At 38.2% G+C, this 25,757-nt stretch overlaps 1 protein-coding gene and 1 long non-coding RNA gene across 13 annotated transcripts in view; one reads left to right on the top strand and one right to left on the bottom strand.

Moving 5' to 3' along the window:
• Window positions 1-25,757, bottom strand: part of TMCC1 (transmembrane and coiled-coil domain family 1) — a 221,069-nt gene that overhangs the window by 88,636 nt on the left and 106,676 nt on the right. The window contains exon 1 of one of the 11 annotated variants that reach the window (XM_012538456.3): window positions 19,731-20,047. The exons of the other annotated variants lie outside the window; for them this stretch is intronic. Within the exon in view, the coding sequence (XP_012393910.1) occupies window positions 19,731-19,769 (39 nt within the window). The 5' untranslated portion in view covers window positions 19,770-20,047. Of the gene's footprint in view, window positions 1-19,730; window positions 20,048-25,757 lie in introns of those variants that run through there. 11 annotated transcript variants of the gene reach the window in all.
• On the top strand, window positions 20,168-21,471 carry LOC117198286 (uncharacterized). 2 transcript variants are annotated; one of them, XR_004479379.2, is made up of 3 exons: window positions 20,170-20,304; window positions 20,429-20,617; window positions 21,102-21,471. It is a non-coding gene; the product is annotated as an uncharacterized LOC117198286 (long non-coding RNA). The 2 variants fall into 2 exon arrangements; XR_007479720.1 differs by lacking the exon at window positions 20,429-20,617 and having other exon boundaries at window positions 20,168-20,304.

Raw genomic sequence — 25,757 nt, 5'->3', positions numbered from 1 at the left:
GTCATAAAAAGTCTACAGATTATGTTAGGGGAGTTTTAACTTTATCCTGAGGGAGCCAATGAAGAACTTTCAGCAGAGAAAAGCTTTAATTAAATCTGTCTGCAGCATCCAGAATAGATTAGAAAGGGGAATGATACACGATACAAGGAGACCAGTTAGAGGTCTGCTGTTGAAATTCACGTGTGACACAGGGCATGGAGACGTGCACTCAAATACTTGCAGTGTGAGAGAGATTTAGGAAGCGGAATCAGTGGCTTTTATTGGTTGGGGGTGGGTGTGCCGGGGAAAAGATAAGACTGAAGATAATGCCTAGGCTTCTGTCATAAGTAACTGGGTACATAAAGGGTGACATTTAATAAGAAAAACACTGGGAAAGAAGTAAGTTTCGGGGAAGGGGAGGGAAAGATGACTTCAGTGCTCACCATATTAAACACTGAGTGACTATGAAAGATCCCAGAAGAGACATCAAGTAGGCAACGAGCTCTTTTTCTCATTCCCCACATTTAATCCACCACCAAATACTGTCAAGACCACTTTCAAAAATCAAAATATAGTACTAATCTGTCCACCTCTCTTCATCTCCACTGTTAACCACCCTACTGCAAAGCATCAGTATTTCTCTCAATGGTCTCCATATATCCACTTCTATTATCTAGTCTCCATACTGTAGCTAATCTTTCTAAAATATAAATCAGATCACCCTTGAAGGGATTCCTATTGAATTTTAGAATGAAATCAAACTCCTTACCATAGCCCAAAAATTCCTCCATGATATGTACCCTTTTTCATCTTTTATCAACTGCTCTCACTTATTAGGCCTTACCTACATTGGCCAAGTTCTCTGCTTTTAGAATCCTTGCACTAGGGAACTGCCTCACCTCCCTTTATTCCCCTTTCCTCCCTCAACACACAAGTCCCGTTCTTTGCCTTTAGCTCTCATCTCAAATATTGATATCTCCTCAAAAAGTCCTTCTCTAACCACTCTCTACCACATTGCCATGATTTACTGGACTACAATCTGTAATCCTGTTTGTTTAACTATTCCCTACAACATAAACTCCATGAGAATTGAAATCTTGTTTATCTTTTTCACTGCTCTACTTTGTATAGATGGTACAGAGTTGCCCTTCAATAAATGTTTGCTGAATTAACAAATGAATAAACAAATAAATGGAACTGAAGCTCAGTTCAGAAGGAAAATCTCTGCTGGAGCTACTAATTTGGGCATCTTCCACATGTGCATGACAAATGATACCAAGGAAGTAGGTATTTTCCATGGGAAGTATAGAGAGAAAATAAAAGAGGGCTTAAAACAGAGCCCAGAGGAACATCAACACTTAAGGGATGAGCAGAAGAAGAGGGGTTGTACACAAAAAGGAACAAAAAGGAAGAACCAGAGATAAAAAAGGAAAACCAGAAAATATTCCCAAAATGCTGAATGCTGTAGGAGAGCATTCTTTATTAGAAAGGCAGCTTGGCATTAAGGAAAAGCATGTATCACTGAAGTCAGACATATGTTCAACAAACATATTAAGTGCTTACCATGTGCCAGGAACTATGCTAGGAGTTGGGACATAAAATTAAACAAGAAAATAGATCAAATGCTATTTGATGACTATTCAAAGACTGGTACATGGTACAATCTTCTCTAAGTGTGCTATGAGAAAGTCCCAAACTGAATCTTAATTATCACAACTGCTTAGAAGATTAAATGAGATCTTGTTGGTAAACTGCTGAGTACAATTTCTGCTACACAATAGGCACACATTCAATCACAGCTACTACTATAAAACTATCTTCCCTTCACTGATAAAAAAAAAAGTACAAAAAATTACAGCACACTATAGCAATTTACAGTAATCTTCCTAGGGGAATAATTTGATTTAAAAATTCCTATCTATTCTGAGAACACTAAAATAAGCAAAGGGACAGGATTCTTTATAGGGAAACAACTGATAAGTACCAATCCAAGGTTTCTTCCAAGATTCCAGTTTGGTTTTAGCACAGGTACAGAAGTATTTAAGTGACTTAAAAGTAGGTCAACTGACTCACTTCAATACACAGCTATGTTAAGTTCCCCACCCTTCATACACAACTCAGAGAAAGACCATATACCTGCCTTTCCCCTCAAAACACAAGCTCCTTGGGCTTATCTTATTCCAAAACAAGACTTGACTTTACTAAAACTAGACAGATTAGAAGGAAAAGTATCATAGTTCAGTTATATCTCATTTTTTTGGCTTTTATTTTGTTAGATTATATTCTTTAGTTATCCCCTTTAGAGTCAACAGGTTTGCTTGTTTTTAAATAAACAACAAAAGTCAACTGAACTGAAAGAACATAGATTCCTCAAAAACACTAAACAAGATAAAAATGCCAGAATATTTCTCACTTAAATTCCAACTGGGAACATGAGGCTGAAATACCATTGAGCAATAGGAACCTTTATTCTGCATGCCATGCAATCCAACCCCCAACCAGAATGCCTCCTTCCTACCAGCACACACTATTTTCCATTGATTTCCCTCTACTTCAGTTGTTGTCTAAACTCTAGAGATCAAGGCTTCAGTGATATCTTCCAGGCAAAGGAAAATTATTTTCCTTGCTTCTCTTTTGTTCTTCTCTAACAGACTGCTACTTCTTTTATCCAGACCATGTGGGCAGCAGGGCTAAAGAACTTCTGCCAGTCATACATGCTTAGCAAGCAAAAAGTAAACAAGACACATTCTTCTAAGCTGAAATGTTTTAAAAGCAAACTACAGCATTTAAGTTTCTGAATATTCCCAGGTAAACAGTCTATTTACTAGGGTATATTAATAGACTAAGGTGTGGAATAAAAAAAAAATTCAAAATTTAAACAGAGCAAAATTTACATTTAATATTAAGGCCAAAAGAGCATGAAATTGGAAAGTGAGACAGAGAAATCCTAATCCTGATTGTATCACTATGCAACTGTGCTTTTGCCTTTATTTGCTCATTGATGAAATAGGCTAAAGTTACTTTCCCCTTTTCTGCCTTCAAAACAGGTTGAATTTCACAATATCTGATCTCCCTGTAATACAGCATAATTGCCAGAAGTGTACTACTTTCTCAAGGTAATATGCTCCCTTTTTAAAAAGTTAATGAAACAGCCTAACTCCATTCTAACAGGGCTTTGTTTTGAGGTTGTGTGTGTGTGTGTGTGTGTGTGTGTGTGTGTTTTCTTCCGAGAATCTAGCGTCAAACAACTGTATCTTGATTTGGCAATTCGTCCGGAATTCAATGACTTTGAGCAGAAGCACAACATTCTCCATCATGATATACAGAGACTCTCTAGCAGCAGTAAATCAACTAAGAGTGGTCATGTGCCCTCAGAAATAAATTGGTAGCAGAAATTAAACACCAAGATGTAATTTCTAGCTTCAAACTCCCTTGTCAGTTTTTATTTCTAAGACATCATTGCAATATTAAAAGAATTCCTATATTTTACCTATTAATTTTCTACATAAGGCTAAAGCCTAGGAAGTCTCTTAAGATCTTTTTTTCTAATAACAACCATAATATAAATCGATATTCTGGGTCCTTAACAATCTTCAATTGTTTCTCTTTCTCCAACTTATATTCTCATTGTCTGTAATCACCATTTCAGTAAAAGTTCTTTCTAATATGACATCATACTTTAAAGCTGTAAAAAAGTATCACCTGAGGTGCCTTTTTGGAGTGGAGGGAATCAGGGAAACTTCTTCTCCCACACCCTAGCTTTACTGAGATATAAATGACATACTGAGGCACATTTAACTTACATAGTGGTTGGTTCTTTAATATCATGGGAAATATCCTCAGACTGGTGGTTAGGTAATTAAAAGTTATAAAAAAAAAAGTCCTTAAAGTATTCACACTAAAAATATGTCTCTCTGAATTCCTTTTAGATCTTAGTGGATCAAGTGGCCTGAAGAACAGGAAATATTATGAAGTCATATCTTTCCAAGTAAAATGCCAATCACACCAAAAATCAACATCTTAAACCAAAACAGAATAATGAATAACATGCAGTAAGGCATGACTCTTTTTCTGTATACACACAATCAGAAGGTTTGGTCATTAAATAGTTTCAGTAGATCTAAGGACTATTTATTTCTGGCTCCACTGATGATAATCTTAAGTCAATTACTTCATACTCCTAGGCAGCAGTAAGAGGAAGGTACGACTACTTTGTCACTTTTATCCCCTGCCTCTCATGCCAGAATATTCAGTGATATTTCTGTAACCAAAAAAACTTCGGTTTGATTTTACTGCCTCTTCCAATTGCATTCCATTTCAATCTCTTTTTTTTTCACTGCCAGCCTTCTTAAAGAAGCTGCCCACGGGCTTCCCTGGTGGCGCAGTGGTTGAGAGTCCGCCTGCCGATGCAGGGGACACGGGTTCGTGCCCCGGTCCGGGAAGATCCCACATGCCGCGGAGTGGCTGGGCCCGTGAGCCATGGCTGCTGGGCCTGCGGGTCCGGAGCCTGTGCTCCGCAACGGGAGAGGCCACAGCAGTGAGAGGCCCGCGTACTGCAAAAAAAAAAAAAAAAGCTGCCCACACTTACTAATTCCATTTCTCTATCCCATATTCCACTTTCTTATCACTGTGCTAGCTTCCAACCTGCTCTACTGAAATTATATTCCTCAATAAGATTTTCCTGTTTTGCCAACACAATGGGAAAAGGAGTAAATTGAAGGGGTCAGCAGACAATTTAGGTTCAATACTTCCCTTTGACATTTACAAGCTGTGTATATTTAAACATTTCATTTCACATCACTGAGCATCACTTTCCTCATCTGTAAATTGAATGGACTGATTAGATGACAATCTCTAGGGTCTCTTCCTCTACGACACCTATAGTTTTATGACTAAATTTAATCAGTCTTCATCTTTTTCTCTTTGGCATATGACACTAATCACCACCTTCACTCCTCTATTATTTGCTCAAAGCTCTTCCACTCATGACTTCAGGTATTATCTCTAAGCTAATATCACTACCATTGCTAACCCCAAATTCTGTTTCCAAATACACAGTCTCTCCACTTAGTCATTCTACCTTCACCAAAGACATAATATACCCAAACTTGTATTTACACCCAAACCAACAAACCACCCTTCAGCTTGCTCCAAATGTCCTATTTCCTTAATAATTCAATTCCTCATTACCCAAAGTCTTGGCTTAAAAGGCAAGTCTGAGTCTTCCTTCTTTCATCTCATTTATTAAATCCTGTTGTTCCTTCTTTCTAGATAGCAGATATTCTCCCTTTTAAAATTTCATCATTCGTGCCTGGATTACTCTAAAAGCTTACTACTTGTTTTCTTCATCCTACTCTGTTCACTCTCCACACCATCCAATATTCTCTTGTACTGTCCAATATGGTAGCCACTGTGGGTGGCTTTTTAAATTAAAATTAAATAAAATTTAAAATTCAGTTTCTCATTCACACTAGCTACAGTTCAAGGGCTCAACAGCCACACATGGCTAGTGACTATTATATTGGACAGCATACATTCCCATCCTCACAGAAAGTTCTATTGGAAGGAGATATAATCTTAGACAACACTTCTTAGCACCCTATTTACATCATGGGTTTTCTTCTATTTAAGAACATGGGCTGGATTGCTAACACAATCAAACCAGTCCAAAATCTGTATATGGGCATCTACACCTTCCAGGCTTGGCTTCATCAAACGTCTTTCTATATCTTCTTTGCCAACACATACTCTGTTGGCTAAACTGTTCTCACTGATCATGTAGGCGATAATGCTCTCATTATCACATTCATTCATTCTTCCATTCAATAAATAAACAAACTACCTGTGAGACACTTACAGGTTCCAGGAATAATGCAGAAAAGAAAAGACAGTAATCTTCCGCCTGGCTCTTTGCTTCCTCTCCTCTCACTGGCTTTCTGCCCATCTATCTGTCAAAGCCCATCTCCTTCAAGCTCTCCTAGCTTACCTTCCCCTCTCTAAGTTCTCAGAGCACTAGTATATAGCCCACATAGGGACACAATTAAATAGAACTTAGTTTTGTCTTCTTTCATTGCTTTATATTCCCACCTAGAATTTAATCTACTTAAGGAATTTGGCATTTACTACCAAAACAGGAGAAATTTCTGTGTTAATATGAATTTAACTAAAATCAAATAGTTATAAGAAACACTGAAATCTTATTTTATATATTTACTAAGTAGGACAATAACATTTGTTCTATCTAGTTCGTAGGATCAAACTAAATAAGACTGAATAACTTTGATTTTTCTTGTTGGCAAGAAGAAATCTCTAGGGATTTATTATTTATAAAAAAGCTAAAAAATAAAGACTAGGCAAAAGATCAGTTTTGCTGTTGTTACATTCAAGGGAAACGATGAAATCACTTTTAATAAGTTAAACACTAAGATTCCTGTTCGATAATAAAACACAATGATCCATGGAATATTATATTCTTAATTCAGGATGGCTCTTTTCTTTCCTTCCATTTCTTCAAATAAATGATTCATTCATGTATTCAATAAATAGGAACTAGACATCTACTATATTCTAGGTGCTGAAAATACATTAGTAAAACAGACAAAAACTCTCCAAGGAATTACATTCTTGAGGTGGGCGCGGGGAGGGGGAAAGAGAACAGACAAAATAAATTAGTAAATTATATAGTATATTAGAGTTATTATATACTAGAAGGTAATAAATGCTAGGAATAAAAAATAAAACAAGGAGATATTGTAATTTTATATTTTAGAGTGCTCAGAGAAGGTCTCACTGAGGAGATCTGAGAAGATGACATTTAAGGTAAGATTTGAAAGCCATGACCAAATGAGTGATGTAGCTACCTGGAGGAAGAAGAACCCAGGCAGATAGTAAAGTATACTGCAAAGGTACTGAGGGAGGAGAATGCTTGGTATGTTCCAGGAATACGTAGAGGGCCAGTATGGTCAGAGAGTTTAATGAAGAAACTGATTGTGTAGGGCCCTAAAGGCCATGTAAAAGTGAGTGAGAGAGGAAAGCACTGGAGGATTTTAATCATATGAATAATATCATCTGGCTTCAGTTTTATTAGTATCATTGTGTTTCTTGTGATAAGGATAAATTCTAGTGGGGCAAAAGTTGATGCTAGGACACTGGTTAGGAGGTTAATACAGTAATACAGGTGAAAGAGGGTGGCAGCAGAGAACAGATATTGGCAAATTTTAGATACATTTAAAAGTGGAGTCAAGAGGATTTAATGATATATTGGGAGTGAGAAAGAGGCACCAAAGATGACTCAAAGATTTCAGGCCTGAAGGGTGGAGGTGCCATTAACTGAGAAGGGGAAGTTCAAGAGAACCAGGGAGGGGAAAAGATACCAGAAGCTTAGTTTTGGACATATTAAGTCTAAAATGTCCAATAGACATCTTAATGGAGATGTCAAATAGGCAGCTGAATATACAGGTCTGGAATTCAAGGGGAAGATCAGGACTGGGAATATACATTTGAGAACTGTCAACATATAAATGGTATTTAACACTGTAAGACAGGATGAAATCACCAAGAAAGTAGTGAATTGGACTAAGTCTAGGCCATAGCTACATTAATTAAAAGATCAGCAAAGGAGATTGACTAGTGGGGACTAATGAGGTGGGGGAAAACCCATGAGTGTGGTATCCTGAAAGCCAAGTGAAGAAAGCGTTTCACTGAGGACAGAGTGACCAACATGCCAAAAGTTAAAATCAAGATGAGAACTAAGAACTGATGACTGAATTTAGCAACACAGAGGATGCACTGGAGATCTTGGCAAAGCATATGTGGTGAAGTGACATGCGTGAAGTTAACAATAATGCCAGAGTGAAGGTCTCTATTTCTAAGTCTTCAAAGCTATACAATTAGAGTGGTACTGACAGACACAGTCTCCCTCACTGCTTACTCCTCCTTTGACTCTCACGGGGAACTACTTTTACTTGAGTAGAAGGACTTGGGAGAAAAGGGAGACGGGCATCTATTGGGAATGTGTGCCATCTTTTCTATGACTTTTCAGGTGCTTGCTGAGTACAATTTGATTATCATATGAGCTGTAACATGTTATTACAATATAATATTGTATAGTAGTTGTAATATGTTATTTCCTTCTTTTTTTTCTTTTATTTGAGGCTAGACACAGGAAATACGAAGGGTAGTGGTAGAAAGAGCTTCCACTTATCAGCTAAAGCACAAGTATTCCTGACAACTTTAGAAGATGAAAAGTTGTTTAAAAACTCAGCTAATTTAGAGACCAGAATGGGGAATTCTATTTAGCTTGTCCTATAAGATAAGCTATTTTATAACAGCCTTTTGCCCTTTCCCTTAAATTGAAAAACAGACAAGGTGACTCTTGAAGCCACTATATATATTCAAACACAAATGTGTTTTGTGGTTAATACAACAGCTGGGTTAGGTTTGTCAAACCTAGTGACAGCTCAAGTGTTGGGTCACTATTCTCTTCAGCAGAATGAAGTATGAGTCCTTTTTCTCAGTTTAGCCAGACTGAAAGATGTCAGGTCCCTAAAAGTCTCTACATTATAATGTCTAAATACCTAAATGTATTTGTTCATTGAATAACAGAGAAAGGAAATTTCATTAGGATTTTAGTTTCTAAGTAGTGATGCTTTTATGCAGGAGTCTATATGACAAAATCTATAGAGGAACAATTTCCTAAATCTCAAAGTCTAGGAAAAATGCAGATATAACACAGAAAACTTCCCAATAGTCAGTACAGCTCTAGCATTTCTTTTGTGATCATTTTTTTCATACGATGTAGCACTCAGTAAAGGTGGCTATCACCGCTTGACACAGAGCTTTAAAAGGTGGGGAGGGAAAACCTCTATTTTCCAACATGTAATCAAAGAGAGAGAGAGAAAAAAAAAAAGACTGAAAGCCACATTAGTGGCCTTGACTATTTAGAAGTATTTGATAGTTGTAAAATGTGATTTGTAATATTACCTTATATTTAAGAGTTTTAAATACCATTTCAAACATATTCAATGTTTACTTGTTTCTATGAGGTAGCAAGAGTATCATTATGCTACTTTAAGATTCAGGAACTGAAATACAGAGAAATCAAGTGATTTGTCAAAAATCACACAGAACAGGAAACCTGTGGGTTTCTACTTCTGGGCTCTTTTCATCATATCAAAAAGATGAATTTTAAAATGTGGATACCAATAATTCAAGAACTAGAGTGAGGTTGCCAATTTATTGCCATTTCTGATTTTTAGACTTGTCTGATATCTGGGAGGGAAGGTAATATTAGCAGAGATTCATCAAATATTTAGCTGGTGTCTACTAAGTGGCAAGTCTTATCAGACATGAGATTACTCTGCAGCAGAAGGGAGGCTGGATTAGAAGCAGCCTGAGGTGGTGATGGTGGTACTAGTATGGGAAGAGATGGAAGAAAGTAGACTAGCCACTTTTTAATTATTCTTTATACTCAAATTCATTCATAAAACAAATATATATTTAGCACTTACCAAGTACCAGACACTATTCTATGTTCCTGTATATAGACATGAACAAAATAGATAAATATCATTACCATAAAGTTTACATGATTGGGGGGCAGAGTAAGAAAAATATATAGCACATATATCAGATGACAATAAATAAACTGGAGGGGTAAAAGAAAAGAAACTGAGAAGGGAAATAAGGAGAGCTGGGGAACAAGTGTGTGTGTAGGGAGTAATTTTGCTATTTTAAAGAAAACAGTCAGCCAAAGCCTTGCTGAAAAAGTGACCTCGGAGCTGAGACTTCAAGGATTTACAAGCCAATATTTCGAGAAAAAGGATTACAGGCAGAAGGAAGGACAAGTGCAAAGGACCTGAGGCTGTGGTGCATTTGAAAAAACAGCAAGGACAGGGTACAGCTCGAGCAGCTTGAGTAAAGGAAAAGAGTAGTAAGATGTGAGGGAGACGCTCATCTACATGCACGACCTCATTTACTGTGTTCCAAGTTCTCTCCAAGTTAGAATATACACAGAATTTCTACTATATGCTCTAAAATTTCTTGAAGTCCCAAACGTTGGGTGTTATCTCAATACAGTGATCAATAACATCATTTCCTAAGACTCAAAACTAAGATAAACACTCACCACTAGATACTGAATAGCCTGGGTCAGATTTTCAATTTTGTCCAAAGAGAATTTGTTAATTGAGACCAACCTTTGTGGCTAGTTTCCTAAGTCTCAACACACAGACACACACACAAACACTCTGCAACAAAAAGAGAATGGGCAATTATACTCAGGTGTTGTTTGTATCATTTCAATGTACATTTCATCAAATGATTAGAAGATGGAAAGAATGTTAGAGAAGTATGCTAAGACTCTGCAGTTAAAATTCCATACACTAAGTGGCAATATTAAACAACCCACATACATTATCTAGAAGACAGCTTCCTAGTTTTACCCCTCTGTTCACTCCACAGAAGTTATGGCATTTAGGCTGGCAACCCCCCTCATTACCTTGGTTAAATTTCCCCATGGAAAATATAAACTAACTCTTGGATTAGATTTTTAAAGGATGTTCACATTAGAACTCCCTAAAAATAACAGATATTGAATATGACATACCTCTCCCTCTCAACAAAACCATATCTGGTGATCTTGCCCCCTTCCTGGAATATTTTCCTCTTGTCCTTCATCGACATCAATGATTTGCAAAGGAATGGGTTCTCCAGGAGTATGCATCAGAAGGGTGAAGGATTTTGCAAGTCACCTTCCAAATGACTACTACCTTAAGCCTAAGTCACATTTTTTTTTCCAAAACCAAATGACAATTTTATTATAGATGCAACTAAAATACCTAGAATATATAATTCATATCAAACTATAAAGTTCAATAGAACTTCCAGGGACGTAAAAAAGACTAAGGAATCTTTTAAGTTTAGGTGATTAAAATTAATGAGAGGAAACGTTCATTTCTTTGTTCACTACAAAGAGTTATTGGACTAAGTTGCAATTCTGAAGTATGTTGGGGCTAACAGGAAGGGAAAGTCGAGAACCACTAATCCAAATCCTTTAGGTCCAGCTAAAATCCCACTTCCTCTACAGGGCTTTTCAAGCCCACCTCAGGTTCAAAGGACGAGTTAATTGGTAAAAATAAGAAGCTTCTATTAGCTTTTTACCTTTCTCCCCCCTCTCCCCCAGTTATGATTAACTTTTCCTTAAGAGTAAGAAGAGTGTGTTTTGTCCAAGAAAAAGGACTTGGATTCCAATATACCATCATAAGAAGAAAATTCTGTTGTGTATAAGGTAAATTTCCATTATAAGGAATATCTGTTTCCACAGAGAAATTTTAAATTTTCTCCTGACAAAGAAGAGGTAGAAGAAATGTACATCATCTCAGCGCTCGGTCTCTAATAAGTGTAAAACTAATTTTCTTGCTATTTTCAAATCTGAATTATCCAGAGCCGGCTAGAATCTAAACTCTAAGCCTATCCATTAGAGTCATGAATTTATTTACTTTAGCTAAGAACAACTGTGTAACATTAGATCCCTCCTGGTATAAAACTACATACTTTCCCTGGTGTTTACTATATAAAGTCATTTTTCTTAGGACTATAATCTGGCTCACAAACAGATCACATAATTTTACATCTCTCAAGGATCCTCGATGACACTTTTCAGATGAGGAGAAAGCTTCAGAGAGGTCAAATTACTTGTCTAAAGTCACACAGCCAGCCACAGTTTACTTAATTTCAATGATGAACACCTTTGGGATAAATTTTATTGAATGAAAAGGAAAGCTATGAAATGTTTATTATACGTGTTACCTTTGGATTTTAGACACTGCTGGCTTTAACATGGATTCTTCTCAAACACTAAATTTCTAATAAAGGCACACAAAGTAATCTGTTTCTTACAAAACTTTTGATGGAAACAGGTTGAAATTTAATGGCAATTTCCTGTGCTACCACAAGGCAAATTCAATTTGCATTGTTTTCTTTTTTAAAAAATATTTATTTATTTATTTTTGGCTGCATTGGGTCTTCGTTGCTGCGTGCGGGCTTTCTCTAGTTGCAGCAAGCGGGGGCTATTCTTCGTTGCAGTGCGCGGCTTCTCATTATGGTGGCTTCTCTTTGTTGCGGAGCACGGGCTCTAGGCACGCGGGCTTCGGTAGTTGTGGCTCACCGGCTCTAGAGCACAGGCTCAGTAGCTGTGGTGCACAGTCTTAGCTGCTCCACGGCATGTGGGATCTTCCCGGACCGGGGCACGAACCCATGTCCCCTGCAACGGCAGGCGGACTCTCAACCACTGCGCCACCAGGGAAGCCCCCTGCACTGTTTTCTTATTCAACATGTTTTGCAGTAGGACTGTTACAGGTCCATATATATAGCAGAGGTTAGTCGTAACTAACCCCAAGGTATCCAAAAGAGCAAATTCTTCTAATTTTCTCATGTAAGCCAAAATTATTAAGAACAAATCAGAATATTTTATTAAGTATTACATGCCACTTCTACATACAGATATAACAAGTAAAATGTCTTCTTGCCTTTATACACCATTCCCAAAATGTGCTTTCATTATAGTATGGTTAACTTACTCCAAAGAGGTCCATCTAAAAAATTTCTTAAAGGGTTGGTAACTCTATACTACAAACTTATGTGTTACATGCAAAAGTTATCTTCAGGGCTTCCCTGGTGGCGCAGTGGTTGACAGTCCGCCTGCCGATGCAGGGGACACAGGTTCATGCCCCAGTCCGGGAAGATCCCACATGCCGCGGAGCGGCTGGGCCTGTGAGCCATGGCCGCTGAGCCTGCACGTCTGGAGCCTGTGCTCCGCGACCGCGACGGGAGAGGCCACAACAGTGAGAGGCCCGCCTACCGGAAAAAAAAAAAAAAAGTTATCTTCAATCTGTGAATAACATGTATGGTTGGGAGAAAGTATCAAGCCCAGAAGAATATCATCTTCCAACCATTAACGTTTAAGTAAACTATTGGCAATGGTTTTCACTGAAGAATAATGAGTCTGAAATTCAATTCTACATTTTGATCTTTTAACACATTTGACTTAGACTATTATTTAACAAAGTGTATGTACATGGTAAATAATTTTTAGAAAGCAAGTCTCCCAGGCTTACCTGGTGGCGCAGTGGTTAAGAATCCGCCTGCCAATACAGGGGACACGGGTTTGGGCCCTGGTCCGGTAAGATCCCACGTGCCGCGGAGCAACTAGGCCCGTGCGCCACAACTTCTGAGCCTGTGCTCTAGAGCCCGCGAGCCGCAACTACTGAAGCCCGCGTGCCTAGAGCCCATGCTCCACCACAAAGAGAAGCCGCCGCAATGAGAAGCCGGCACACCGCAATGAAGAGTAGCCCCCCCACTCGCTGCAGCTAGAGAAAGCCCGGGTGCAGCAACGAAGACCCAATGCAGCCAAAAATAAATAAATAAAGTAAATAAATTTATTAAAAAAAGATCTATAACACTAAAAATGGGGATATCAATTTATTAAAAAAAAAAAGTTAGTCTCCCTCCCACCCCCAACCCAAGTCTCCCAGGTCCAATCTTCTCAGAGGCAATCAACTGCTACCTATCCAAAGATAGCCTATGTGTATGAAAAAAAAGGTGTGTGTGTGTATATGTGCATATTTCAAAGTGTAGTTTTAAAGTACAGTCACTTCTTTGCAACAATACTTACAGAATGACAGAATAATAAAAACACCATAATCTTAAATTCTTATATTAATATAGTGCTTCATAGTTTTCAAAGTGCTTTCAAGTATATCAGCTCATTGATCTTCAAAACTAACAGCCCTTGGTAAACATATTCCAACTTCAAAGAATCTAATTGAGTCATTTAATATAGCCATCTCTTTCAGGAAAATGATACTCAAGTCAACACCAAATGAAAGTTGTGTACTTAAAAAACAAAAAAGCAACACACTCCAAGGAGATTTTACTGTCTTCTCTTGGTAGCATATTCCAGTGTCTCAAATCTACAGTCAATAACTTACTGTTATTGACTATTATTTTTAAATAATAAACTGGCATCAACATCATGAAAACATTTCAGAATTACAATACACATATTTTTAAATTAGTTTCTCTATTTCAGCCTATTATTGCCAATATAATTGAATAGGAAAGCCATTCTCTATTCCTTATCTGTTCCCACCACATCCACAATATATGGAACTGATTTTACTAGGGTCTCATTTCATGTAACAGAAGAGCAGCATCCATCAGTCTTCCTATTTTGGTTATGTAATGCATCAGAATGACCTTATAACGTTGATGACATTACTACCTGACTTAAGCCTCCTAAAAGTGGGTTAATGATTAACATGAAGATGTAACATTTAACTGATAGCAAAATATAAATATAAAACATTATATTTACAAGTATGAAACGAGTTGATGTCTGAAGTAACTTATAGAAAATTAAATTTTAAAAGCTTGAAAAAGAAAAAAAAAAGCATGAAAGAAATGTTGTATACATTTTCATTATTTAAAAGCACCCATCTGGTACTGACTCCCTGGCCTATGTATTTGAGTTGTTTAATTACATAAACTACTACTTCACTGTACCCATATAGTATTTATCATTAAAAGGGTTTGAAATATTTTCTTTTTAATTGTGGTAAAAATACATAAAATTTTAGCCATCAAAATACTTTTTAAAGACCCCAATTAATGTACTTAAAATGGAAATGAGAGATCCCTATTCCTTTTACTAATAAGAGTACATTCATTGAAAGATTAAGTCAATCATGTATATTATCACAGGTCATAAACCCAAAAGAAATCAGGTGGAAATTCAAAGGAGACTACGTTTGAAAATTTAATAGTTTTAAGAATTCAGATCATGATCAACACTTCTCTAAATCTTAAGTCTCTTAAGCTGGTACCAAACTGACACCAAATAATAGGACACTATCAAATGTAGGAAGGGCAAGAGTAACCTTTTTAGACAAAAATATTTTCAAGTGCTCTACAAGTCTGAATGAAATTATTTCAGTAAGTCAACAGGTGAATTGGGGGACAAAAGTCCCACAACTCCTATTTCTCGGCCATTAATCTCTTCACAGGCCAACCCAGAATACACTGGTATGGTTTTTATATTCTATGTTTTTCACCAAATGAAAAATTTTAATATAGCCAAAGAAAGCTCTCCAACTGAGTAGGAAATAAATGTGATATGAATGAAAAAATAATCAAGTCATCATTGATTTGCTGTTATTTTAATTATCTTTGATATAGAAAGTAGATTCTGTGTGGCTATATCTGTCCTAAAGGAAGTAAGCCTCCTCTGAAAATGTGAAAATAAATGTGAACCCCAAACTGAGATAACTACTGAGCATCCATTCCTGGAAAATTAAAGTTCAAGCTATTACCTTAGAACAAACTGTATAGCCTTCATCTTTCATTTTAGAAAGGTCAGAAAATACATGTTCACATTTTCTTACATGTGAGTAAAGAAACAATGGAAGGCTAAACAAGAAACTGGTTACCTATGGAGGCAGGGATACGAAACCGTTGAAAAGACATGGAAGCAAGAGTTCACAGTTATGTAATTTCTTATTTTTGAACTACAGAAATGATTACTATTAAAAAATAAAAGAGTATAATATTCTTACTGAAACAATCTTAAAACTATTTTCTCAGACTCTCCTCAGCTTTTACCATACCTTCCAAAAAACTGAAATTCCAGAAAAGAAGAAAAAACCTGATTTTCTATTACCCATTTAAAAGATTTGAGGGGGTTGGCGGGGAGGGACAACAGAGCCAGAGTGAGTTAAAACAAGACTTTCTGAATTTTTAATTCATTGCATTTCATCCCTTAAACATTATTATAGAAACTCAAGAGTAAATTCTTCTCCTTAACAAAGACATTTTCTAAAAGGCAATACAGTTTATAAAGTTTCATGTAAGTACATGCAGTTAAGCTTCAACTACATTTAATATGGCTATCTTACTCAAATTGATGTTTCTCTGGCCAAAGAAAACAACTTTGTGGAAAACACTTACCAAGTTTGACTGATATATTCAAACCCTATCAGACATTAATTTCAGCCCTATTGAAAAGGGCTGCTCCAAAGCAGTTACCTAAGTTATTTACTACACTGTTTTCTATAAGCATGGAGAAATATCATAGTCCATGAGAGTAAACTGATTAATACACCAGAAATTTAGGGAGGCAGTTGGTGTGGGGAAGCAGAATGAGTTTAGAGTTAGACCTAAGTTTAAACCTGAGTCTGCCTCTGGCTGATCTTGGGAAAATTAACTTCTCTGAACTTTTTTTTTCTTTTCTTTTCTTTTTTTTTTTTTTGGCGGTATGCGGGCCTCTCACTGTTGTGGCCTCTCCTGTTGTGGAGCACAGGCTCCGGACGCCCAAGCTCAGCAGCCATGGCTCACGGGCCCAGCCGCTCCGCGGTATGTGGGATCTTCCCGGACCGGGGCACAAACCCGTGTCCCCTGCATCGGCAGGTGGACTCTCAACCACTGCGCCACCAGGGAAGCCCCCGTTTTTTGTGTTTTTTTTTTAAAGTAATTTATTTATTTATTTTATTTTTGGCTGCGTTGGGTCTTCGTTGCAGCGAGCGGGGGCTACTCTTTGCTGCGGTGCATGGGCTTCTCATTGTGGTGGCTTCTCTTGTTGTGGAGCACAGGCTCTAGGTGTGCGGGCTTCAGTAGTTGTGGCATGCGGGCTCAGTAGTTGTGGCTCGCAGGCTCTAGAGCGCAGTCTCAGTAGTTGCGGCACACGGGCTTAGCTGCTCCGCAGCACGTGGCATGTTCCCCGACCAGAGCTCGAACCCATGTCCCCTGCATTGGCAAGCTGATTCTTAACCACTGTGCCACCAGGGAAGCCCCTGAACCTGTTTCTTTAATGACAAAATGAAGCTGATACCACCTAAGTTTAAGGATCATTAGGCGAATTAAATGTAATGTCCAAACTGGCAGGTTTCAGACTATTTCGGCTGGCTCATGAAGAGGACTTAGGGAAGAAAGAAAAAGCTTTCCTTAGCGACTATTGTGAAGTCACATGTGAGAAAACTATAAAGGAAGAAAATAATCTAAAATGGCAAGGAAAAGGAACTTTTCTGGGAGTCAGGTAACTGGGATCTGGTCAAAAAGAATAACTGAGCATCTCGCTTTTAAAATGAAGATTTTTACTTCATCTATTTAATTTACTTCCTCCTTTTTACTTAGTTCAGATGTCAAAATACACTAGCCTGAAGGAATCATTTGAATATTCTAGGGGAAATACCCAGTGTAAGTAAACATGACTATCAAACTTAAAGATAAAAAGCAGCTAAGGACGGCTTCCCTGGTGGCACAGTGGTTGAGAGTCCGCCTGCCGATGCAGGGGACACGTGTTCATGCCCCGGTCCGGGAGGATCCCACATGCCGCAGAGAGGCTGGGCCCGTGAGCCATGGCCGCTGAGCCTGCGCGTCCGGAGCCTGTGTTCCGCAACGGGAGAGGCCACAGCAGCGAGAGGCCCGCGTACCGCAAAAAAAAAAAAAAGCAGCTAAGGAATAAAAAGAAGTTTGTTGGTGGAAAAAAAAAACATCTAAATTAGATACTGGGTTTTAAATCACTGCAAACATTTATAAATAATTTCTTTCAGAAAATTTCCAACAAAATTTAAAGATGATCACAAGAGTATTTCTTCTCATCAAAATAGGAAATTGCTTTATAAATATGAGATCATCTTAAGACAAGTCTACATTTGTGGGAGATTATCTCTTATTGACAAAAACACTTGTTCATAAAGCTGGAATCATATGAAATTGCCATTGTTCAACTGTTTTTGACCTGCAAAAAACCAATTTCACTTTAAGTGTTCCACGTGTGCCAGAAATACCATGCACTGGGGTAAAACAGGGCCTCTGTTTTCAGGTAATGTGGATTTAGCCAAAAAGACAGAATAGGGGCACAGTGCATTCACTGTAGTTAAAAAAAATTTTTTTGACATAACTATTCAGTTTCTCCTCCATATTTTAGTGCCATACAGACTGAAACAATTAAGAATATTATTTTTTCAATTCATTACTGAATTTTTTTCAATTCATTACTATGCTAAGGACTCTGGATAGAAAACAAATTTCCTTCGATTTGGTCCTGACCATCCAGTTTAGGACCCAGAAACCATGTTAAAATGGAGAGGGATGTTAGAAAAAGGAATTAAAAGAGGTCAACTCTTGGAGTCTTTTTACATAATCTGTACCTTTTATTTCTTCATGTTATAGAGAAGATGTGCTCCTAATCCCCCTAAAAGTGTTCCCCCCGCCCCATAAATCACAGTCATGCATACAGTACAGAGTGAAAAGAGTGTTAAAAGTTCACAAAATTACTGGGAGAGAAATACCTAGAAAGCAGTTATTTTCTACTTAGAAACTTATCACCTAGCTCTCACTTGTTTCAAACATCCTTATGCAGAAAGGTCACTGCCCTGACAATCTACACAACTTCCGTTTTTTAGTTGTACTATATATTTGAAAATACGTGATCAGAGGATCACGTGAAGGAGAAACAAAAATGACTCTCTTTATTGTTCAGGAGAAATGTGGAGGCCTCCCAGCCCCCTCACCCCCACCCACACACCTGGAATGAGGAGAAGGGAAGCAAGGAAAATTTATTCTAATACTCCTAAAAAGTCCCTGTTAGGCTTGGAGATGCAAGAAAAAAGACAAAATTTGACACGGGGATGAAGGCAAGAGCTTTGCTCATTTTTGCTTGAATGCACACATCCTACACTGAGGTCACCTGTGAGGAACTAAAGGTTTCCCCTTAAGACAATAACGCATTTCAGGATTTAACAATTCTGACTAACAACCAAGGAAGTGTAGAATGTCTACTGATTTACTATTTGTTTAAGCTTCTGTCTGCAGAGAATGAACTGTGACACAATTTAGCCACCAACTGCTACATTTTAAAAATAGAGCTTTTAAAAAACAGAATGGGTTTCTGAAATAAGCTCAACTCTCAGCACACCTCTTTCCAAAGTAGTTTCTGCACTCACTTAAAAAGAGAGCTCAGTGACTGCGTCAACAGAGGTCCACTGCCAAGGCTGATTCATAAAATCAGCAGCCCCTCTTCTAAGAGGGCTTTGCTTTCTTTCTTTCTTTCTTTTTTTAAATTTAAGTTTGATTTTCTTAGTTTAAAAGTTTTCCCCCAAAGCTGCACACGTGAAACCTGTTTTTGAAGCACAACTCTATAAAAATTGATTCCTGAGCCTTCAGGTACTGCTTTTCACCCACTCCTTAATGAAGGAATAAGCGAGTTTCTTAATACAACCACTCATGTTAACATTTTCAAGGCGGTCATGCTTATTGAACTATTTTATGGTAGTTTTCCCCAGTTTAATATTAAACTCTGTATGAAAGCACTGATTCCAAAGACCAATAAAGCTTTCTCATTTTGGTCAAAAGCTGCTACATGAATTGCTAATTAAACATGCACTTTTTACTCACTATTCTCTCCTTCACTCACACCCTCTGGAAACTGTAACTGAGAAGCAGACTACAACTTCCTGCAAATTCACAGATGATAGCTTTAGTTTTAGGGGAACAAAATCTGGGGTTTCCAGTGCAGTCAGCCTTAAACCTTTGTGTCTGTCTGAGGAAAGAACAAAAGGCGGCGCTTCCTCCCTCTGTCCCTCCTTAGCACCGGAGGAGGCAGGCTTGACAGAACAGTTCTAGCGAAAAAGGAGACCACGCCAAAGCTGGTGAGAGTTTCCCCTAAACACACACACAAAGCTACCCAAGGTACCCACCTTGGATAGCTGCCTCCTGAGGCTAAAGCGCTGAACCATGGTCACCCTGAGTAATCTTCAGACAAAGCAATCCACGAAGGGAAGGGCTTTTTAAAAAACAGCTTCTTGTAAAAGTCGGTGGCAAAACATTTTGAAGACTATCACAGAAGTCCAAAGAATGTGCCTGCGAGTCTTAGCAAACTTGGAAGTCCTTCATTGTTCTACGGGAGATACGGCAAAGCCCACGTAGGAGGGAGAGGGCGGCAGACGCGGCGGGGAGGGCGGAATCCTGGAGCTGCTGCGCCCAGTGCCCGGCCCTGCTAGCACTTCCTGTGAGTCAGCCGAGAGGGGTCCAGGCAGAAGGACCACCCCTTCCCTTTCCACCAAATCATTAGCCTAGGATGCCGCCGTGGTGCCACCTGAGACTCCGGGGACGGACCTGATTGTCTGTGTGGGAGGTGGACCGGAGCGCTGGGGTCAGAAGGCATCTGCCTCCAGGAGAAACTGGCAACCTCGACGATTCCTCCCACCCGACCCCTCCCAGTGGAGGGGGTCCGCGGCAAAGACAACAACCCCTACTCAACCTCCGCCGCAGGTAATCTTGCTGGGCGAAACCGTGTGAAAGAAGCCCTACTCCGAGAAGGAAACTCCTCCCCGCCGGCTCGGCAGCCGTCCGGCTTTGTCTAAGTAATTGGCCAAGCCTTTCCTCTTACTCACAGGGAGGGGTCCGGCCGGCCTGGGGCAGGAATGTCAGGTGCAGAGACGCCTATTCCGAGGGTGACTTCAACTTCGTGAGCAAGTTAAACAAATTGAAACTGTCTCCTGAGACGCTTTCCCTCTCTCATTAGAACAATGTAACTTAAAAAAATCTACACACAAAAGGAACAGCTCAGACTGAATTAATGCAGGTAAAAAAGGTATGAAAAAATGTCAATTGTGAGGGCAGTTCCAAAGATAAAAAAATATTTTGTTATCATTTACTAGTCTCTTCCTATCTATTTGATTCTGCTTCCAGACAGCAAATTTAAGGAAAAAGCTTCATTTTAATGAAACTGTCCACTCTATATGCTCCTCTCCAAATTTTTCATTACTTCTGAATGAATTTAATAACTGACCAAGGCAGAACTTTTTGGCATATATTAATTTTTTCCTGCTCCAGTGACTCTCAATTCTCTGTGAGGAGGACGACGTGTTAGGCTACATACAGCCTTTTTGAAGTGAACCTACTATATGCAGTTGTTGAGTACTTAACATCTTTCATCCCATTGATTTCTCAAACAACCCTGTGAAATATGTATTAATATCCAACTCAGATAAGCAAAGCAGGCATCTTCTCTCTAAAATCTCAATATTATAAGTAAACCATATAGTGTTACTAAATTTTTTCTTCAGGTGAGAAAAATGAATTCGAAAAGATAGATCTTGGGGCTTCCCTGGTGGCGCAGTGGTTAAGAATCCGCCTGCCAATGCAGGGGACATGGGTTCGAGCCCTGGTCCGCGAAGATCCCGCATGCCATGGAGCAACTAAGCCTGTGCGCCACAACTACTGAGCCTGCACTCGAGAGCCCACGAGCCAAAACTACTGAAGCCTGCGCGCCTAGAGCCTGTGCTCTGCAACAAAGAGAAGCCACCACAATGAGAAGCCCGCGCACCACATCGCAGAGTAACCCCTGCTCGCCGCAACTGGAGAAAGCCTGCGTGCAGCAACGAAGACCCAATGCAGCCAAAATTAAATAAATCAATAAATAAAATTTTAAAAAAAGATCTTTGAGCAATGGTTATTCTCAACTATGCCCATATCACACACTACTGTTTCCAATTATCAACAAATATGATGCACAATTTTTAAAAATTCACCTGAAATATGACACATTTCACAGTACCTTCGGAAGAGGAGAAAAGAGGTACCAAATTCAAACAAATAGCAGGATGCCAAGGCTCCAAAAAATTACTCTAACCAAAACGCATATATGAAATTTTTATTCCAAAAAACTTTAAATGGAAAAGAATTGCACATATTTAACTAAACTTTGTGAAATTCCAAAGCTTACAAAAACTACTAGATGAACAGCTCTGAATGAAAGTGAAGACTCCTTCATATCTGGGTTCAGAGTATGCAATGTAACCTAACAGTTAAACTAACTGATTGAAATTTAATTTGAAGTGGAAAGTAGGTTGACAGAAAACTTGAATTCCGTGTGTTTTCTTTTTAATGGTAAGAGTACCAGTACCTCCGTTTTTCTCCTACAAAGAAAGAAACCAAGTAATCAGAAAACTTCTCCTGGGAATGCAGAAGAATTAATGAGATGCTTTCGGCTTGCATGATCTTAGTTCCCCAACCAGGGACTGAACCCACACCTTTGGCAGTGAAAGCGTGGAGTCCTAACCATTGGACTGCCAGGGAATTCCCAAGACATAGTGTCTTTAAACATAAAAATGAGGTGTTTCTGATACAAGCAGCCAGAATCCCAGATCATTGCTGTAAGATTCTTTCTAACCCTACCCCCACCAACAAAAAAAAAAAAAAAAAAAGAAAGAGGAAACGGAATTAGAAAAAAATGTCAGAAGTCTACAGACTCAAGTACACATTAAATATCAATCATAACTGAACAGGGTATAAATCCTCAAAGTGCCATATACACATAAGAAGACTTAAAAGGATGGTGTCTTCATTCTAGGAGGAACCTACTCAGTTTTTGCCTATTAAAATAAAGATAAAACTGGAATTGTTTAAATGCAATAAAACCTGTTAAAAGTAATTCAAACACATGAATCCAATTCATTCCTTGATAAAGCAAAAAACTGAAAAGATCCTCAATAAATTGAGCTGTTAGGGGAAAGACTAGAATCTCTAAATTTCATTTATTTTGAGGAGTCTGGCAGCTTTCTGGATGAGAACAGCAGATCAAGATCAAAGGTTACAAAATAATAACAGGAAACGTTAAAATGCATAACCGAGAGAAAAATCAACAGCCCTGTAATCATTCCCTATTACTCCGGGATCCAAATATACAATGCCATTTTCAGTAGTCTGTGACTAAAAATCCACATCTTCTTTTTTTTCTTTTCTTTTTTAAAAATAAATTTATTTATTTAATTGATTGATTTTTGGCTGCGTTGGGTCTTTGTTGGCTGCGTGCGGGCTTTCTCTAGTTGCAGGGAGCGGGGGCTACTCTTCGTTGCGGTGCACAGGTCTCATTGCACTGGCTTCTCTTGTTATGGAGCACGGGCTCTGGGCACATGGGCTCCAGTAGTTGTGGCACACGGGCTCTAGAGCGCAGGCTCAGCAGCTGTGGCGCACAGGCTTAGTTGTTCTGCGGCATGAGGGATCTTCCCGGACCAGGTCTTGAACCTGTGTCCCCTGCACTGGCAGGCAGATTCCCAATCACTGCGCCACCAGGGAAGCCCCACATCTTCTTACACTCTATGCAGAAGCAGATAAGAACTGTCCATAGTGTTCTTAATACTTTTTGCATCATGTACTCTTTGTGAATCTGTTAAAACCTATGGACTCAGTCACTGGAGTGACATACAGGAAATGCATGAATGGACATACTCAGTGTTTTTGACACCATTCCAAATGGTTCATGGATTCCACTAAAGCTTGTCGACAGACGCTATATTAAGAACTCTTGGAAAAGGGAACCCTCATACACTGTTTGTGGGAATGTAAATTGGTGCAGCCACTGTGGAAAACAGTACGGAGGTTTCTCAAAAGACTAAAATAAGTAATAATAATAAATAATAGCTACTATGTAAAACAAAAACAAAACCTAAAACAAGAACTACCATATGACCCAGCAATTCCACTCCTGGGTATATACCCAAAAAACCCCAAAAAACACTAATTGGAAAAGATATATGCACCCCAATGTTCATAGCAGCATTATCTACAATTCCCAAGATACGGAAGCAAACTAAGTGTCCATCAACAGATGAATGGATAAAGAAGATGAGGCAAATATATATATTTCATTCTTTTCTACGGCTGAGTAGTATTATACATAATGGGAAACTACTCACCCATAAAAAAAGAATGAAATCTTGCCATTTACAGCAACATGGATGGACGCAGTGGCTATTAATGCTAACTGAAATAATTCAGAGAAAGACAAATACTGTATGATATCACTTATATTTAGAATCTAAAAAAGTACAACAAACTAGTGAATATAACAAAAAAGAAGCAGACTCACAGATGTAGAGAACAAACTAGTGGTTACCAGTGGGGAGAGGGAAGGGGTAGATATTTTATAATAACTATAAATGGAGTATAACCTTTAAAAATTGTGAATCACTATATTATACACCTGTGACTTATGTAATATTACTGTACATCAAGTATACTTCAATACAAAAAAAAAAAAGAACCCTTGTTCCTGTCATGACTGAAAAAGAGCTGATCATCATCAATCACTAAGCCATCTTGTTTTCTGCTTTCCCCCATAGGTAACAGTTCTTAGTAAAACTGGGAAACAGAAAGAAAAAAAAAAGCCTGTTCCTTACATTTTCCTTACTGTATGTCATAAGATAATCTACCTCCAAAGCCACAAATGGTCTTTATATGGTCTTTTATTTTGTTTTAATTTTTCTTCATTACCATTATAGAAAAAAAAAGAAAATTATTTTATTCTCCTTGTTTTATCCATCATATACAACTCCACACTGAGGATAATATTAAAACTTATTGAACTGTATGTTTTCCTGCACATGTATAAACATATTCATGTCTGTTTGTTTGACAAAACTAGGACTGTACTGTTACTACTGAAAAAAAATTCAGAAACACCTTGGATGAAAACTTATGAAATTTAAATAATTATCCCAATTTAGCTGGTTTCTATATTCAAAACACGTGCCCCTCCCTTTACACCAGCTTAATTCTTAAAATTCTCTGTAAACACATTTTAAAAATAAACTGATATTAAAGTTTTGTATTTACTATTGAACATCATGTATTACAAGTTACACTTTTACAGAGAAGGAAACTAAAGTTCAAAGAGATTTTCAAACTTGCCCCAAATCACAAAATTGGTATTAGAATTGGGACTAGAACCCCAAATACCCAAATACCCCAAATACACTGCTTTTCCCATTACATCATGCTTCCTCCTATTAGGCTAGCCCAAAAAGTTCAATCGGTTTTTTCCGTAAGATGGCTCTAGTAGCACTTAGTTGGCTCTAACTTCATTCGAAACAATTTTGTTATACTGTATTGTGACAGCTGTCATATCAGCATGCATTAAAAAAAAAACTCATCAAAACTGGTGAATTTTTGGGTAGCCATTTTAATAATGAAGACGGAAGAAAAAAAGCAACATTTTTGGCATATTATGCTTTATTATTTCAAGAAAGGTAAAACCTCAACTGAAACACACAAAAAAAGATTTGTGCAGTGTATGGAGAAGGTGCTGTGACTGATTGAACGTGTCAAGAGTGGTTTCTGAAGTTTCATGCTGGAGATTTTCTTGCTGGACAATACTCCATGGTCAGGGAGACCAGTTGAAGTTGATAGCAATCAAATCGAGACATTAATTGAGATCAACATCATACCACAGGGGAGATAGCCGACATACTCAAAATATCCAAATCAAGTGCTGAAAATCATTTGCACCAGCTTGATTATGTAAATCGATTTGACCTCTGGGTTCCACATAAGTGAAAAAAACCTTCTTGATGGTATTTCCGCATGTGATTCTCTACTGAAACGTAATGAAAACGTTTCATTTTTAAAACAAATTGTGACAGGCAATGAAAAGTGGATATTGTACAATAATGTGGGACAGAAGAGATCGTGGGGCAAGTGAAAGGAACCACCACAAACCACACCAAAGGCCGGTCTTCAACCAAAGAAGGTGATGTTGTGTACATGGTGGGATTGGAAGGGAGTTCTCTATTATGAGCTCCTTCTGGAAAACCAAACGATTAATTCCAGCAAGTACTGCTCCCAATTAGACCAACTGAAAGCAGCACTCCACAAAAAGCATCCGGAATTAGTCAAAAGAAAACTCATAATCTTCCATCAGGGTAACGCAAGATCGCATGTTT

This window comes from Orcinus orca, chromosome 10, assembly GCF_937001465.1.
Source record: "Orcinus orca chromosome 10, mOrcOrc1.1, whole genome shotgun sequence".
In the NCBI taxonomy this organism is placed as follows: domain Eukaryota; kingdom Metazoa; phylum Chordata; class Mammalia; order Artiodactyla; family Delphinidae; genus Orcinus; species Orcinus orca.
Note: the sequence above shows the minus strand (reverse complement) of the source record. Positions and strands in the feature narration are given on the sequence as shown.